The sequence below is a fragment of the Neltuma alba genome, unplaced genomic scaffold, assembly GCF_004799145.2.
Source record: "Neltuma alba isolate B1F8T4 unplaced genomic scaffold, ASM479914v2 tig00011005_pilon, whole genome shotgun sequence".
Lineage (NCBI taxonomy): Eukaryota > Viridiplantae > Streptophyta > Magnoliopsida > Fabales > Fabaceae > Neltuma > Neltuma alba.
Window position 1 is genome coordinate 126,882 of NW_021635759.1, and position 17,186 is coordinate 144,067.

The 17,186-nt window shown below is 34.6% G+C and overlaps 2 protein-coding genes, 1 long non-coding RNA gene and 1 pseudogene across 3 annotated transcripts; 2 read left to right on the forward strand and 2 right to left on the reverse strand.

Annotated features, from left to right (window-relative positions):
• Positions 1–386: 386 nt before the first annotated feature.
• On the forward strand, positions 387–1,942 carry LOC114760614 (uncharacterized). The gene is made up of 2 exons (XR_003742067.1): positions 387–491; positions 1,462–1,942. It is a non-coding gene; the product is annotated as an uncharacterized LOC114760614 (long non-coding RNA).
• A 3,497-nt stretch (positions 1,943–5,439) lies between these two features.
• On the forward strand, positions 5,440–9,365 carry LOC114760628 (uncharacterized; annotated as a pseudogene).
• Positions 9,366–11,543: 2,178 nt separating this feature from the next.
• LOC114760629 (DEAD-box ATP-dependent RNA helicase FANCM-like) lies at positions 11,544–13,158 on the reverse strand. Its single transcript, XM_028949901.1, has 4 exons — positions 13,149–13,158; positions 12,892–12,943; positions 12,622–12,762; positions 11,544–11,607 (listed from the first exon to the last, which is right to left on the reverse strand). The coding sequence occupies exons 2-4, from the start codon at positions 12,927–12,929 to the stop codon at positions 11,544–11,546; spliced, it is 243 nt and encodes an 80-aa protein (XP_028805734.1). The 5' UTR covers positions 12,930–12,943; positions 13,149–13,158.
• A 454-nt stretch (positions 13,159–13,612) lies between these two features.
• On the reverse strand, positions 13,613–14,945 carry LOC114760630 (DEAD-box ATP-dependent RNA helicase FANCM). The gene is made up of 3 exons (XM_028949903.1): positions 14,709–14,945; positions 14,565–14,628; positions 13,613–14,106 (listed from the first exon to the last, which is right to left on the reverse strand). The coding sequence occupies exons 1-3, from the start codon at positions 14,943–14,945 to the stop codon at positions 13,613–13,615; spliced, it is 795 nt and encodes a 264-aa protein (XP_028805736.1).
• Between the last annotated feature and the right edge of the window lie 2,241 nt (positions 14,946–17,186).

The following is a 17,186-nucleotide window of genomic DNA, read 5'->3' on the forward strand; positions in this document are numbered from 1 at the left end:
GTGTCAGAATAATGAGTGTTTGGTTTCGTATATCACATAATTAAAATGCCCATTTAATCCTCGTATAATCTCAGGAACACTGGAAAGTGTCAAAGTTTATCATGCTTTCAAATAATGAAGGTATACCTTGTGTTAGCTTTCTTAAAGTGAGACCAAATTATTGGTTGGTTCAGTGAAAGGGAATGAATTGTGATGTTGAATAGTTTTCCAATGGGGCAAATTGTTTTGGGGCCAATCCACAAGAGGGTAAACTAGATTTTACTGAAGTTAAGAATGTCTCTGGGAGCAAGTTAATTATTCTAACTCATGTTTCTGGCTTAGGGCCACTCATCTAGGTTGGCTGCATTGTTGCCTTCATAGTGAAGTCTTCGGGGTGGGAACTTTCCACATTTCTTGATGGGTCACAGGCGATATATGTTTGGTGGCCATGCAAAAACGATTAGACCAGATAAGAGAAGATTGGCTCTATTATTTGACAACCCCAACATAAGGTGCAATTTCTTTTCTCTTCCATGCTTTTCATCTGATTTACAACTTTTCATTCATCACGGTAAGGAATATTTTTGCGTTGAGAACAATAAATGCAAACTTTATAGGTAAACTATTATACCAGTCGTCTCAAGGTTATGTGATTGACTGCATATAGACATAATAGGTTCAGTTTCGTTGGAAACATCTGAGTGCTTCTATCCTATTTGAGCAGGGAAAAAACACAATAGGTGTAGACTGCTTTTAAGTAGCCAGAACCTTGTAAGTTTAAATATTACCCCTTGGAAAATTGGTGGGTGGCAGTACTTGGAATGCACTTTATGCAAGAAAATAAAGGGGGAGTTGCTGGAGAAAGAGGGAGGGAGTAACAGAAAAGGTCAGAAAGATCTGACGACGGACTGAGGAACAGAGAGAAATCCGAGAGGGAGGAACAAATGGCATGAGAGAGAGAGAGAGAACAGAGTTCTAAAACTGCATTTTCTTTTTGAATCCGAAGTCCCATTGTAAGGGCTCTATACTGTGCCCAATAGCTCCTAATAGAGTAACTTTTAATAAAAACATAAATAAAATAGGGAAAATTGTGGATAAATCCCCATTTGAAAATTAATGGGGGAATGGTCTCTAGGAAAAGGTGAAGCTATGAGGTCCTATAGGCGAAATAACAATATGAAATGACCACTTTGTTCTTTGTGCAGCCCATCTTCTCTATGTGCAAACTAGTTCCCCTCCTGCAATTTATCTTCCTTTTGTGCAACTTATTTTTCTTTGCGTGCAATTCATCTTCCCTCTGTACAACTTCTCTATATGCAAAATTACATTTTGTGCAATTTATTTTTCTTTTTACGCAACTTATCTTCCATCTTTACTAAAAGCACATTTTGATAGCAATAATAGGTGATATACTTTCCAGATTCATTACTATGTGGGCGTAAGTTCAAAATTTAATTGTTACTACTAATACTGATTCTGCAGTTGGAAAGTATTTAAGCAACAAGTGAAAGAGATGCTTCGCCGCAGTGATCAGAAGGGAATTGAGATGAAAAAGCCAGGTGGTTCACTCTACAATTTTCCCATGCCGGATTGCATGTGTAAACAGGCAGAAGCTAGAAACGAAAGTGTCAATACACAAGCATAGAAGAAACTAAGGAAGTAAGGTTTTAGTCCTCCTTAAGAATACGAATCTCTCAATACCTGTAATTTATCTTATATAATTAAGTGGTGAAATTGAGAAAACATTCTTTAATTTAAGTTAGGCAAAGCTAATAGGTTTTGATTTCCCCTTTATTATTTGTCCTCTGATTCGTAGGTGAAAATTAACAGTTCAAATCACATTTCATTGTACATTATGATAATTTAGACTGTGGACAGACTTTAAACTGACCATCAGTATTCATTATTTGGTGACAAGTGATGTTTGGTTAAACTTGATTTAGTGGAAGTGAATCATTCAGCACGTGCTGAACAAGATTGGCTCTTTGTGTCTTGTAATCTTTGTTTACTTTCTCCTAACTTAGTAGCAGGCGGCGAAATAATCATGGACCTCTGTGGGCAGCACACGCATTCTGTGACTCAGACCCCTGTTGTAGTGTAAACTACACTACGAGAGGGTCTTATATTTAGGACCAAAGGAGTACTAAAAATTGGATTAGTCATTTAAGTTAGTTGAAATAGGGTGGACTCAATCATGAATAAAATAATACAACTTAATTATATATTAAAAGTATTCATTCATAAATACCTCTAAAAAGAGTAATATTTAAATTAAAAAAGTATTAATTCGCATGTGAATAGAATAATTTTGTATAAATCAATCATAATCTAATAAAACAGGTACTAAAATATAAATATGATAGATTGTTATTTTTTTAACCTAATGTTTTGACAAGCTGGTCCGACTTGATCAATTTGTCTAAAACTTTTGACTATACCAAGGGATTAGTTAACTGATTTATTGTTTTGACAAAGTCATTCAGATCAGATTTTAATATTATGATATATCATTGATATTCATTTTTCGTTTAGGAGGGTGGGGCACCCAAGGTGGGACAAATTATTAATTATAATAATATTTTATATTAATTATAAAATGAAATTCTGATTAAATTAAATATGAAATTAATATAATTAAATATTTAAATATTAATAAACTTTTAAACTATAAACTTATAAACTAATTATTAATTGTTATTAATTAAAATAACAAAACTTGAATTTAAATCCAAAATGAAAAAAAAATCTTTTACGATACTCTAATACTAATAAGATAAAGATATTGACCATTAATAAACATATAATTGATTGTTGAGAAACATAATATATTAATAAATAGATTGAAATATATTCTATTAATCCTTATCTTCAAATTGTTATGCTCTTTATGTCCTAGAATATTAAAAAAATGAAATATTTATTTGAAATTCTATATTCTTTGTATATTCATGTTCATTATGTTATCAGCACCTTGGCCGCCACTTGGTATAGTGTGAATCTTTATGACTGGCCACCGTTTGTGGAGCACTCATTGGCGTATTAAAGGTAATGTCTTTTGTGTTGTCTATTAGACTATTACGATATTATTGTAATCATTACTACTTCCTGTCCTTAAATAAGATTTGACCGTTTGATTTTTTGTTGGTCCTAATTATAAGACCCCAATCCATTTTTTCTTTCATATTTATGCATTTTTTTCTAAGATAGCCCTTCTAATAATGATAGTTTTAGCCAATACACTTAATTAGCAATGATATTTTAGAATGACAACACTTATTTATTACAAATAACTAACTTAACATACTTCCTTAATCTCCTTAAATAAGTCAACTGGGTCTTATAATTAGGACCGGAGGTAGTATTTAACAATAATTATCAGCTTTGCCTCCTTTTTCTTTCTAAATTTCTCCCTTTGCTAAAGGATGCAAAAAAAGTGAACATTTATGACTTCATGTGAAAGGGTTTCTGTTTTAGCACCAAGCTTGAGGGACACAAACGAGAAACACGTACGTGGCATGCGGATGATGTCATTTAGAGTAAATTATATTTTTTTAATGTTTTAAATTACTATATTTACAAGTTCTATCAAATTTGATTGGGTAAATATAATTTTTGATTTTTGAAATTTGGATTCATTTTAATTTTAATTCTTTAAATTGCAAATTCGTGATTGTAGTCCTTGGAATTTATTTTTTTAAAAAAAGTTATTTCCTGGACATGGAATGATGTTCAAACTTCAAACCTGATGAAGAGTTGTAAATGGTGCTACAATGATAACATGGACTTATCAGATGACACGTAGCTGGATGGTTAAAAAAAAAATGGAACGTAGAGAAAGGTCATTAGGATGCAACGTATTAAATGGTAACCCAATTTTTTTATGCCTAGTCATTAAAAATTTTATTTTTTTCCCATACGACCTAGGTTGACTTGTCATTGCGAATGACCCGTCCAATTTTAGTATGGGCAAAAAAAAAAAAAAAAGAGAGAGTCTAGTTTTGGCAATACGTGTGACTTGTCCTAGGATTCGAAGATGGCATATTTTTGTAAATAATAAAAATTGTATGTTAATGACACGTGGCGTGGCTGTAAGACACAGAACATTTATGGCATGATAAGGATGTGGCGTGGAGAATAATTTCTCCCATGCTTTCGTTTATAATAAAGCTTTTGCAAAAGACAGTTTGATAATAATATCTTTTGACCCGCACGAGACAGCGGAAGCTACTCCCAACGTTCCTGACAGCACGGTCCTGTGCTTCCGCTTTTTCTTCCATGGTTGCTTTCTTTGAATATTCCTCAAAATAAAAACAAAATTGTATCACCGGGAGTATGTGTTAAATTAGGATAAAGTAACATCCATGATGCTACTATGTCCGGTCCAACTTGTTGATTTGGTCATAATTATAGGATTTTAATTTATTTTATTTTTTATATTTATTATTTTTTAAAAATAATTTTTTTAACATGATAGTTTTAACCAATACTCTTAATTAGTAAAGATATTTTAAGAAAAAAAATACTTATTAGAAATAATAACTCAACTACTTCTTTAATCTCTTCAAATAGTCAACTAGTCTTTAATTAGGACTGAAGGTAGTATTTTCTTAATCTTATGATACATTTAGTATTTGATATTATTTTTTATATGTTTATAATACTTTAATTTTATTTATTGGGTATTCAACACCCTAAATTATAAATAAATTAAATCACTAGATCAAACTGAAAAATAACATTAGGATATTGAATGTAGCAGAAAAATAAAATGAATATATTACATGCATTGTAAATAAAATTAGAGTATTAGACGTATTGAAAAATAATATTATTGGATGCTACTTTATTCTTTTACTTGGACCAGAATAAGGCATGGAGATTTTATACATATTATTTATTTTATGATAAATTCAGTAATATGTTAGAATTTGTTTATTTTGATTCAATTAAAAAGTATATTAAATAAATAAATCTAATTACTCAAAATTTTTCCTTTTCCCTATTCTAATCTGTGTCTACATATTTCTAAAATTTTATACATATTGCAATGTTATCAAATTATTAATAATATAATTTTCTGAGCCTATTTAGTCTAAAAGTTTTAACCTAAAATTTTCATTAAATCAACATATCTTTTCATTAAAAAATAATATTATTCTAAGAAATATGAGTTTGTTAATTTATTGTTTATCTTTTATGCGAAAATTTTTTGTAATTTTTTATTTCTCCAATTTTTGATGTATTTTGTAAATTATAATAAGGTTTTAAATGTATGGGTTACATGACTAATTTAGATAGAATTAAAAAATTCAAATAATTCTCTCTGTTTTTTTTTTTTTTTTGGGGTCCCGTGTACTTCAATTTTTTTCAATTCCTCCCCAGGGGCAAAGCTACAGAAGAAGCCGCTTCGCCTTCCCGCGCGCCTTCAGTGGGTGACACTGCTCAGACTCAGACGAACCAATGCAGACATTGCTTCGCCTTTCTTCTTCTGTCCACATTCCCTCCATTGCGGCCACCTCCATGCCTTCTCTTCTTCTCTCCAAGAACCCCTCAACCCACTTGTTTCTCTTTCTTCACTCTCGCATTATTATTCCCCACATTTTCACACCATGCCTTCTTCCGTACGGCTTTCTCATTCCTGGTGTTCTCGCTTACCAAGAAGCCCTTCCCTGTGAACTCTCCTATTTCATCTCGCTACTTCACCACTTTGGCGGGTTCAGGAAGTTTTGGTGCTTGTAGGTGCGTGGTTTGATGATAGTATGAGAGACATTACGCAAGCAAGAGCCTGGGTTTGCTTAAAGACGGTATAAAGGGGACACGAACTTGGTCTTCTCTTCTTCTGATGTTGGTGAGAGTACGAGGGGTTCGGAGAAGTGTGGTAATGGGGATACTGAAGAAGTGTGTTGTGGTTCAGTGGCTTCTGAGGAGAAGCCCTTGAGATTAAATAGGCGACAGAAGGGTTTATCCAGTAGCTTTGAGGCGTCACTAAATCCTGATTTACTGACTGTTCCAGGCGTGGGTCCGAGAAATTTGAGAAAGCTTGTAAGGAAAGGGATTGCTGGGGTTGTTGAGCTCAAGAAACTTTACAAAGACAAGGTATAAATTTGTCTATGTTGCTGTCATTGCGCTTTGTACACCTGCAGCCTGATCATTGTACATCACTGGATGCCTCATCTCTTGCAATGATAAATCATGCCTGGATAGTCTTGTTGCTTTATTATGTCATATTTTGAGAATATCTGAGCTTCGTTTAGTATTTTCAGTACAATTATTATCATCCAAGTTCCAACTTCATTTCTAATTCAAGCTATTTTGATAACAAAACTCTTACTTGTCTGATTGACTAGCATATATGATTTGTCTAAATTCAGTTATCTTATTCCTATATACTCAAGTGGTCTGAACTCTTTGATCTCAAAAGCTTGAACCGCTAGAAGAAGGGTGAGGAATGGATTTATTGTCTATAACAAATAGGAACGATGTTCACTACGCATGGCACATTTGATTTTGCTGCACTTTAGTCCGCCTATGAAGACTCCAGTGCTTCTAGGAATCTAAAATTAGCTTCTAGCCAATTTACACCTATTTCTTAAAATTCCTAGGCTGTTCATCAAGCTGAATTGCCATAAAAGAAAGATAGCAGGGTCAGCATTGTATAAAAGGAAGAAGTATTGCACCTTAGGTGTCACATCACCTTTTTTTTTTTTTTTGAGGTTAAGGTTAAATTTTTACCTGGTTCTTTTTTATCTTTTTGGCAGTTCTTTGGAAAATCTAGTGATAAGATGGTTGAATATCTTCAGAGTTCTGTGGGAATCATCCACAGGAACCATGCTGAAAGTATAACAACCTACATCAAAAAGAGTGTGGGATGAAGAGTTGGATGATACCTCCTCCTTGCAGCTTCCACAAAAGAAACAGATTACATTCTGTGTTGAGGGTAATATCAGTGTTGGGAAGACTACTTTCCTTCAGAGAATAGCTAATGAAACAATTGAATTGCGTGACCTTGTTGAGGTGGTTCCTGAACCCATTAACAAGTGCAGGAGGATGTGAGCTGATCACTTCAATATTTTGGATGCTTTCTATGCTGAGCCCCAACGGTATGCTTACACGTTTCAGAACTATGTATTTGTTACCAGGGTTATGCAGGAAAGAGAGTCATCTGGTGGAATGAAGCCTCTTCGATTAAATGGAGAGGAGTGTTTTTAGTGACAGAATGGTGAGAATTCAATGCTTTGCTATTGTTCTCCTTATTAGTAAGTTGGTGTTAAATTACCTTGTTAACAAAGCTTCTCCTGAATTCATGTTTTCCTCCCTTGCTTCTTTTATTATGGGGTTTCTTACCCTCACATTTTATATATATTTTTCAGAAGAACTGCTTTAAACATGCATTGGTTAGAGTTTTTTAGTGATTGCAAGTGATGGTTTGGCAGCATGTGTTGTTTCTTTTTCTCATTTGTCCAATTCAAAAGAGGGGAAACATTGGCCAAAAAAACAATCAAGGGGGAAAAAAAAACCCTGCTTTGAGAGATTCAACACTAGTGTATTCTTATGACATCTTGAATGTTGCATAAAGGTTTTGTACGAGCTGTTCATGAGGCTAAGTGGATGAATGAGATGGAGATTAGTATTTATGACTCGTGGTTCGATCCTGTTGTGTCCTGCTTGCCTGGACTTATTCCTGATGGTTTTATCTATCTTAGGGCAAGTCCTGATACTTGCCATAAGAGAATGAGGTTGAGGAGGAGGGAAGAGGAAGGTGGAGTCACATTGGATTATCTCCGTGACCTCCATGAAAAGCATGAAAGCTGGTTATACCCCTTCCAAAGCGGCAGTCGTGAAGTGTTATCTGTGAGTAAGTTGCCTCTGCATGTCGACAATTCCTTGCATCCTGCTATAAGGGAGCGTGTGTTTTATCTGGAGGGTGATCGTATGCATTCAAGCCTTCAGAAGGTATTATCTTTTTGATATCGATGTGTTAACTTTATTATCCGTTATTTAGTAGTACGGCTTGAGAATTTTTTATAACAAGCAGGTTCCTGCATTAATTCTGGACTGCGAACCCAATATTGATTTCAGCAGAGACATTGAGGCAAAAAGACAGTAAGCTATCTATCTCTTGCTCAGATAGCGTTGAACATGGACTAAACTTGGTTCTGTGAGATGTCTACTTACCCACGTGATTTTTCTATTGCGCTTGATTATTTCTTTTCTAGGTTCGGCTAATTAAAGTTGCAAATTGGGTTTGCTAAATTTCATGGTAAAGCACTGATTTAATAAATAATGAGGCGTGCAAAACAATTCTGGCCTACTGCTCCATTATTAATACTGAAACAGTACAGATAAGTGGCCAAACTATATGCTAGTCTCTATATAATCTCTAATAGAGGGTTGTTATTCATGCGATGATTATATCCTTTATCTCTTGATAAGGTGTTTAATCTCTAATAAAGTCGTCTGCTTAATGTGCTTCACCACGTGGCGCAATCTAGTGAATGAGAGGCAATTTGCCTCCCCCACCACTGTTAGAAATAAGAATTCTGCAGCATCATTGAATTAATCCTTACTTATATAATTTTACCTCTTTTTTTTTCCCCCCGTTTCTTGTCTACATTCTTATGTTGAACGATTTGTTCATGAAACTTTAAGGTGACTTCATTTGGACAGTCTTCTAATGAGTCTTACTGAATTGTCACTACCTAAAATTGGTGACGGTAAGTTTAAGTTTCATGGGACTTGGGTTAAGCAGTGTAATATATGTTTGTATTAGGTTCTTGCTGATAGTGTGGTTTATCTCTGATACTTGCTGATGATGGTATTCCTTGGCTGCAGTTAGATAGGATTTTTTTTTTTTTTAATATGAGAATTTCATATAATCATTACTTCAATTTAGGGACTGGAAAGTTTTTAGAACTTTCTTCAACTGGCTTAGTGATCGGAATTAGAACCTAGATAAAAAGTGTCTTCGTTTTTCTTGATCATTAAAAATCTTGGTTTCTTGGCATGACATTTTTTTTTTAAAATATCATTAATGAAACAAACCAACATGCAAGAACATATTCGTACGTCTATCATGACCTTGTGCATTTGAAATTTTTGTTATGGTGTGTAGTTATGCTCATCAAGTTGCAGAGTTCTTTGAATTTGTAAAGAAGAAGAAAGAAGCCCCATTGGATGAAGCTGGCCGAGGGGAGAAACACAGCCAGCCACAGATGCTGCAACCCCATAAAGATGGCCTGTGGCTACCAGGCCGAGCACAATTTCCTTCATCGGCCCTGAATCCACTGGACTTCCGGCCTGCAAGCTACGCAGGTCATGTCTAGCTTGTTTGTCGTGAAGCATACAAGTGGGCCATGGAATATTCAGCTTCCTTCAACATATTGGTGATCTTCTAATTTCCCTAATTTACATGTGCTTGTTTTCCTTCAATGTAAACATTTCAGCTTCTGACCCTGACTAATGTAAGAGATAGTTGAATGCTTGTTAATACCATGCTAGGATGCTTCTTAGGTGTAGGTTGTATTTCCTTGGTTGGAAAGTTTACTGAGTTTTAGGCAATTATGTAAGTTGATCTTCTTCGTGCTGTCTCTTTAGGGACTCAAGGGGAATGCAAGGAATGACTCTGTCTTGTTCCGTTTGTGTTAATATTTTTTAACTGTAGTTTGAGATGACTGATCATACTTTTTTAAGGTACTAAAATTCAGTCAAATGAGTGGTTCAAGGGCCAATGATCCAGCATAGTTGAATTAGCGTCAACCTAATTATGATTAAAATACTATAATGTAATTAAAATATATAAAAATATCTATAGACAATCATGAAAAGGTAATATTAAAAAACGTTATCTATAGATAAATTGATCATTATGTATAAATACATATAATTCGTACATAACATTTTCAATGGAGTTACTTTTGTAATTAAAGTTTTAAGCAAAGATATATGATTTAAGTTTTGTTTGCTGTTGACCAATAAGAATATGATGGTGGGGATATCTGTATAGTTGACAAAATCACATGAAAGAAAAAAAAAATAATACTCCTCTAATTCTAAATATAGAAGACTCTATACTAGTGTATATAAAGGTTTTATATTTAGAATCGGAGGAGTAGTATTTACGAGGTTAATATATATACTTCATAGTATAAATAAGCTCGCATCGGAAAAAAAAATAAAGGGCTGGCATTTTCACCTCAAAAAGGAGCACAAATTTAAACTGGTTTACCAATAATTTATTTTTTAAAAAAAGAAAAACTTCGTTTATCTTGAATCGAATTAACACAACCAAACCAAAATAATCGATAAGTCAAATCATTATAGATCAACCTTTTTCTAAACAAATCAGTTTGGTTCACTTTGCTTTCACTTCAAAACTGAACCTTTGAATACTAACAATCCAACACAGCAAAACTCTGAGCAAACCTCATCTGGCCAGCAGTATTACTGCCTCCGAACCTCTATAAAAATTAGATAATTAATTGAGTGTTAAGAAAATTAGTTAAGTTAATATTTGTAATAAATGCATTGTTTTCACTAAAATACTCTATTAATTACATGTATTAAAAAGAAAACTCTTTAACATGTGTAATCACTATAAGAACTACTATAAATAAATAAATAAATATAAAAAAAACAAAAATATTAGAATATTATATTTAGAATCAAATTAAATCTTCAGCTAACTCTTATTTTAGGGCTAGAAGTAGTATTAGCTCAATTAATGACAACTAAAACACTTCGTTTGTAAGAAATCCCATAAATTATTTTTTGCCAGGAGCAAGTTGTTGTACAAACTTTTATATACATTTGATTATAACAATGAAGAAATATCTCAAATATGATCCTGCGAGTTTTCCAACTGCATAATTAAATATTAAAGGATGTAAGTACATTATTTTCTTGCTCCCTTATATGCATGAATAAACTATACAGCTATTGATAACTGAAATATTAACCTGTACAAAATCCTGCTGAATTTCAATTATCTGAAATTGCACCAAGGCAAGTCCACAATGGAAGTGCCAGGGCCAGCAGCAACAATGGTTATTACGTGCATTCCCATGAGTTTTCATATCCCAAGGTCGAATGATGGGTTGGAAAGGTGAGGATTTTGCAAGTGAGATTGAGGTATTGTATGCGCACCTTGCTTCTGAGCTGAAAAATCTGAGTTTTGTTTAAGAAGAGAAGCTGCTTGAGCCTCCAACTCATCAAGGTCAATATTATCAAAAATGTGATCATCACAGAGAATATCCTTAGCTGCACAAGCATCCATAGGTTCTTCGTTTGATTGAAGTGCAAATTGCTGCTCAAGATTTGCACTTGGAAATCCAAAACGATGAAATGACAATTTTCTTTTCTTTCATCTCGTTTTCTGTTGTCGTAGCAGGAGGAAAACTACTCGAAGGTGTAGCTTCTGAGGTGATTTGGTTGCCTTCAACGGACTGCAAACTCTTGGAAGCTGACTGATTTGTTTGCTCAATTTGACGAGTCTGAATATGTCTTGGTATGCTGCCAGAAGAGTCCCCATTTTCACTAATTATAGTCATAGAGTGACTAACGAGTAGTCAACTAAATGTTGCAGAAACGTTGGTCCCTCCTTCAACTGGTATTTGACTGAGCAAAGAACGCCTGCAACATAGTTTCTGTTATGCATCATTTACAACACCGAAAGTTAATCAGGAAATTTTAAAGGGATAAGGGTTCTGATCAAATGCAGAAATAGGAAACCAAAACATAGAAACACAAGAAAGCAATCTTTTCTTTCCCTCTCCCGCTAATGGAAAACGTATTTTGTACATGCTTCAATTCTAACTAGGCTACAAAAGCTAATGCAGATGTGTTAGTTTTGAAATCCAATTTTGGAACAATAGCGAAAGAGTTAGGACGGTGAAGAAATCCTTGTTTTAAGGAATTCTTCACCAAGCAACGAAGAGGTTTAAAAGAAACCAACGATAGTTGGTGGGGTGAAAAGAACTTGATTCCTTTAAGTAAAGTCAAGGGTTAGAATCCCATGGATGAAAAAAAATTCAAAATTAGGAGAACTACCTTCAACTGAGCTTGACAATGCTCAAATCTGACCCAATAATGTAAGATATGAGATGAATGCATGAAAAAACCAATAGATGAATTGCTTTGGAGAACTTATTGGTAATTTCAAATTCTTGCATGCTTTAGGACCCATTCACTCTTCAAGTACAGCACTTTCATTCGTCTCGTTTTGTCTTATGGCTTTTGAAGCAAGCCAAAATCCAAGTGAGGACAGCAGGCAAGTGTTCTATAGCCACGGCCAAATGAAGGACTCCATGGAATTCATCAAAGGACATAAATTGAACGACCATAACCAAGCAGTGAAGTCTATAATGACATTTGTTTCAGGATGATTATCTTACTCTTGTCTTAAACCAAGCGCTAATATCATGTAAAATTCAAGAGAACAGAAATATGACGAATAGGATGACTTGCACATAAAATTGTCATTTTGTAATTATAATGAGCTAATGCAACAATATTTTCCAATAAGAAGAAATTAACAGATTATATCTATAAAAGATTGCCCCTATTCATGCATGTCTACCGACAGCTTTTCACCAGGAAGCTGAGAAGATTACAATTTGAAGGGAAATAAAAGGGAAGAATAAGAACCTGTATATTGCCATCATGTCTATTCCGCTAGCTCTGGACTGAGTTGTTGCTGTAGGGTTCATCCTGTCATCTATGAAACTATCCGATGAACTGTCATCCTCACCATCCTCATCATTAGAAACGTCAGCTTCTGAAGAAACCCTAAGGAAATTGAGTAGTTCATGTATTGTTTCCACAAAATCATGAAAGATAGGCTGAATACGTTTACCAAAAATGATAAGAAGGATAACATGAGAATGCAACATTTAATAAGTCTAAGCATGAGCTTACTCAGCCTCGTCGTCAATGAAGACTCTGACATTGTGCATTGATTTCCTTCTACCTAAAATGCAGAGAACAAATAGAAACAGATTAAGTTCACCGTAATACTTCATATATAGTGTTCAATTATAATGTGTTGCCACCAGTAAAGCTTTTCCATAGATATAAAAGTTAGCTAAAGTCAAATATTTCCTTCAGTTTTGAGGGTAACGACGAAACATTGATAAAGATTAAAGTTGGACGCAACAAACATTAGCAAAAGGTACCTTTGCCATGATCTTTCTGCTTTTCTCTTTCCGATGACGCCTACCATCCTCAGCTTTACGCAACCTTTTAAATCTATGTGCTGGCTTGACACTATCAGCAACATCTCCACCACATAAAGGTGAATCTTCACTAAAGCTCCGGTTTGTAATGTCCGCTAAAAGATTTTGGCCTTCCTCCACCACAGGAGAACTAAAGACATGAACTCTTCTAATTGCACGACTCTTCCGTTCGAATAAAAGAGTTTGAGTTTCATTATTAGAAGGATCAATAGGTACGTTATTTACATCTGCGGCATTATCAATAACGACCTCTTCATTTGTCCCTAAACTTGAGGTAATTTGTTGTTCCGTCTGGTGATGAACAAGTGGTTTACAGTGCCGAATGATAAGCTGGCTTCTTTGATAACCCTGCAAATTTTATTTATCTCAGGACAGATTATTCAATGACATAATTAACAGAGATCTTATTTAGCAACATTATTGAAAAAACCATCATGACCTGGAAGAAAATCAGTCCTCTCATCAATGGGAGACTCTGGAACAACACCACTTTTAATTAAACTGGTCAAACGGGGACTACACTGGGACTCATTGATGTCATTATTGAATACGTCGTCTAGCAACAAAGATGTCTTGAACTGAGAATGATCAGGCGTTCCACTATTGCTATGCCCTTCATCTGACATAACTGTGTTAGCAATTGGAGTGTCAGGAACTGTCTCTTCAAACTCACATGTTTTCTCTTTATTTTCATCTAAGTCAATAAAAGTAGATGACGGTAGATCATCCTTCTTTATGCAACTTGTATTAGGCGATCTCTGTTCTCCCACAATATTATCTGGTGCAGTTAGATCAACAAAGTCTTCAGTCTGAATCCCTAAACGAGAGGGATCCAGCTTCAGGCAACTTACAGAGACTGCATTGCTTCCAACGGTATGCCTAGAGTGTGATTTGTTGTCTGAAAAGGACAATAAATAAATAAAGGAAAGGCATCAAACTAGCAGATGTGTTCACAGGTTTTCATATTTTGTTGTTTTTATATGCATGTATATGAGAAGGTCACCACTTCTCAAAACATCAATCCCCCACCCCCAAAAGAAAATGAAATTGCATTATGTTTGAATCACTTCGTTGCAATACAATATGCTTAATATCTCTTTTCACCCCCCTAAAATGTTAAGCAACTTGCAAGATTAAAAAAGTCTTTAAGGGGGAAAAAAAACTAAAGGGAGATAATCGCAATTCTCATTACACAAATATATTTGAAACAATAATTAAGATAATTATTCTTTTTTTTTGTGTGACTGTTCCTATAATAACATTGTCTCTGGTCTGAAAATAAAACAAGTACGGATGAGCTCCAACCATCTTTACAAATCATAGTGAAAATTCTTGAGAAACTGAAACTGATATTACCTGATCTAACTTCGCGAATCTTGTTTAGGTCGGATGCATTGCTAGCTTCTATACACGGGCCATCCTGAATAAAATAGAAAAGCAATCACATGATAGCTATATTGAATGCAACGAATAAATGACAAGCCTAGACAAGGAGAAAACCTGAGGGATGGAAGTTTTACTGTTTCCTAAGAATGACGTTTGTCCTTGCAGACGTTGCATCAAATCAATGAGCATTATTGCTCTACAGGAATGATTCACTTTATGTGTTCTAGAAGGATATGTCTGGAAGTAAGGAAAGGCAACAAGAGATGGCTTCCACGTATTTTCACCAGTGGTTTGGAAAATACTTCGCAAGTATATTATTCTCTGCTGCTGTGAGTTTGCCAATAGATGCATGTATCTGAATGGAGTCACCTCTTACTTTCTTCTCACGGGAAACAAATTTCTCAATTGACAGCTCAACAAACTGAACCTCTGGTTTAAAGACGTGGGGAATCTACGCAAATAGTAAGCAGGATTTGAGGTTTATGGTCAGAAACTGAAATTTCACATCAAGAAGAAAACAACAGAACATGTAAAAGAGTAAGAGCCATAAAAGGGAGTCCCCACCATCCTGGGACTAGGATGAAAAGTGAAGCTATTTATGCCCCCATTCCGCATGTGTTTACTAATAGCCTTGCTCTTGGCTTGTTTCCGCAAGTATCCCTTCAGTTCAGTCCCTTCACAAGCTAAAACTAGTAATGGCCGTGAAGGAATCACTTGAACAAGCATTTAAGAGCACTTTAAAGAATAAATGCTATCAGGATCTTCAAGAAATTATTCAGCAGAGGACATCAGCAGCAACAATTGCCAACAAACATTTTTGGAAACCAAAGGATATCAACTTGTCCATCGTGCTTTCTTCCAGTTCTCCCCATGCGCTGAATCATTCTTAGTGGCGATACATTAGCATCAAAAGCTACAACAAGATCAACTTCCATGATATCAAGACCTTCTTCACCAATTGATGTAGCAACAATGACATTGTAGGCTCCACAACGGAATTTCTGTGGGTAAACGACCGTAAGTATATGCAAGGACTGCAAAATTATACCAAAAGGAATTACATACCTGCAGCACTGCCTGTTGAACTTTCTGGGACTGACCTTTCATTGTTTTCCCTGGAATTCATTACATTGAATTTTAATATGTAAGAGGCGGTTTCACTGAAACAATGGGTAAGAAGGACGAAAAGACATCTCCCCAAAAATAAAGATAAGGAAAAAAATGGAAAGCCGATAATAATTGATTAATTTTATCATGTCAGAGAAAGTTCAAGCATTCTTGACCATTACTATTACCGTATTTTTAGCAGAGGCCAGAGAATTCCCTTTTAGATATGCTCTGCAGAATTAGTGTATCGAGCTTTGCTCTTTTCAAAAAGAAATTCATGCCCTTCATGTACGACAAAATACAATTCAGCCCTCATGTTTTATTCGCCCACTTTTTCTTCTTCATGTCAACTTTTTTATCCCCTCTTTCAGGTTTACCACTATAATAAATGTCAACTTTTTAGTCATATTGGGCTCAATAGAAGATATATTGCAAAGTTGCAATAATTGAACGGACATTTTATTTCATATCGCAATCAAGTTCTCTACATGGATAAACAGAACTATCATGATATAAATACCTGAACTTTGACCAATAAACTGAGTAGCTCTGATTGGTTCCCCAATATTTGCTAGTGCATCCATTTATCCTGATTATATCATTATACCACCAGTAGCTTTAAAATTTCAGTAACTAAACAGCTTTCACCAATCATGCAGCATAAGATATGAAACGAAGTTTATTTACCTCACACTTTTCCTATAATTCGAGAAAATAATAACCCTAGAGCTCTGAGGATCATTGGCTTCTGCAACACATCCAATAAGTCATACATTAATAAATATTGTAACTATTAACCAATGGATTAATAATTAATTAACTAATCAGATAATCATTAAATAATAACGATCTAAACAACAACAACAAATTCTAACAACTAACTTATCCTCAAAGAAAGCTATAGAATCACTTCTCACTGCAACTAAAATTAATTTCCTAAGAGTGGCCGGTTCCTTTAACCTTTTTTTCAGGTGGAAAGGTTCCTTTAACATTTTGGACCCTGTGAAGATAACACTTTCTCAATTTATTCTCCTAAAGTTTAAACTTACCATTTTGGTTACAAAGATTAGCAGTGCGCTTGCTAAGAACAAGCCTATTTACTTTCCAACTAGTAATGCAAACATTGATTTTTTCCCTCTCAAAACAAATAGCACAGCGGAAATTCGAAAAACCATGACAAGTAAACATATGTATATAGAATTTTGACACTTGAGAACAAAAGAGCTCTTCATACTGAATGTTCCCGCAGTATTTCAAGCATTTTGGGATAACTTGGGACTTGGTGCTCCATGAGATAAGTTTTGCTGCATTGACATCCTTGCTTTCAAAAGAACTTCGTTTTTACTCACATATTTGCAAAAAATCTGGAACAAGACATGCACGTTCAGAACCATTGTAGTTGAAGCACATAAAATAACATATAATAAGCAAAAATATGTCTCTTAATTTTTCCAGACATCAGTCACAGATAATATAAAGTTGTGG

Bases quoted from the DNA above. Each gene is read 5' to 3' on its own strand.
- LOC114760629 (XM_028949901.1), bottom strand. From the start codon at position 12,929: ATGCACAATGTCAGAGTCTTCATTGACGACGAGGCTGA. The intron at 12,763-12,891 runs GTAAGCTCATGC...CAATTTCCTTAG, and splicing joins TTCATTGACGACGAGGCTGA to GGTTTCTTCAGAAGCTGACG. The intron at 11,608-12,621 runs GTTCTTATTCTT...ACTATGTTGCAG, and splicing joins GACATGATGGCAATATACAG to GCGTTCTTTGCTCAGTCAAA.
- LOC114760630 (XM_028949903.1), bottom strand. From the start codon at position 14,945: ATGCATCTATTGGCAAACTCACAGCAGCAGAGAATAATATACTTGCGA. The intron at 14,629-14,708 runs GTTTTCTCCTTG...TATTTTATTCAG, and splicing joins GTAAAACTTCCATCCCTCAG to GATGGCCCGTGTATAGAAGC. The intron at 14,107-14,564 runs GTAATATCAGTT...TGTCCTTTTCAG, and splicing joins GATTCGCGAAGTTAGATCAG to ACAACAAATCACACTCTAGG.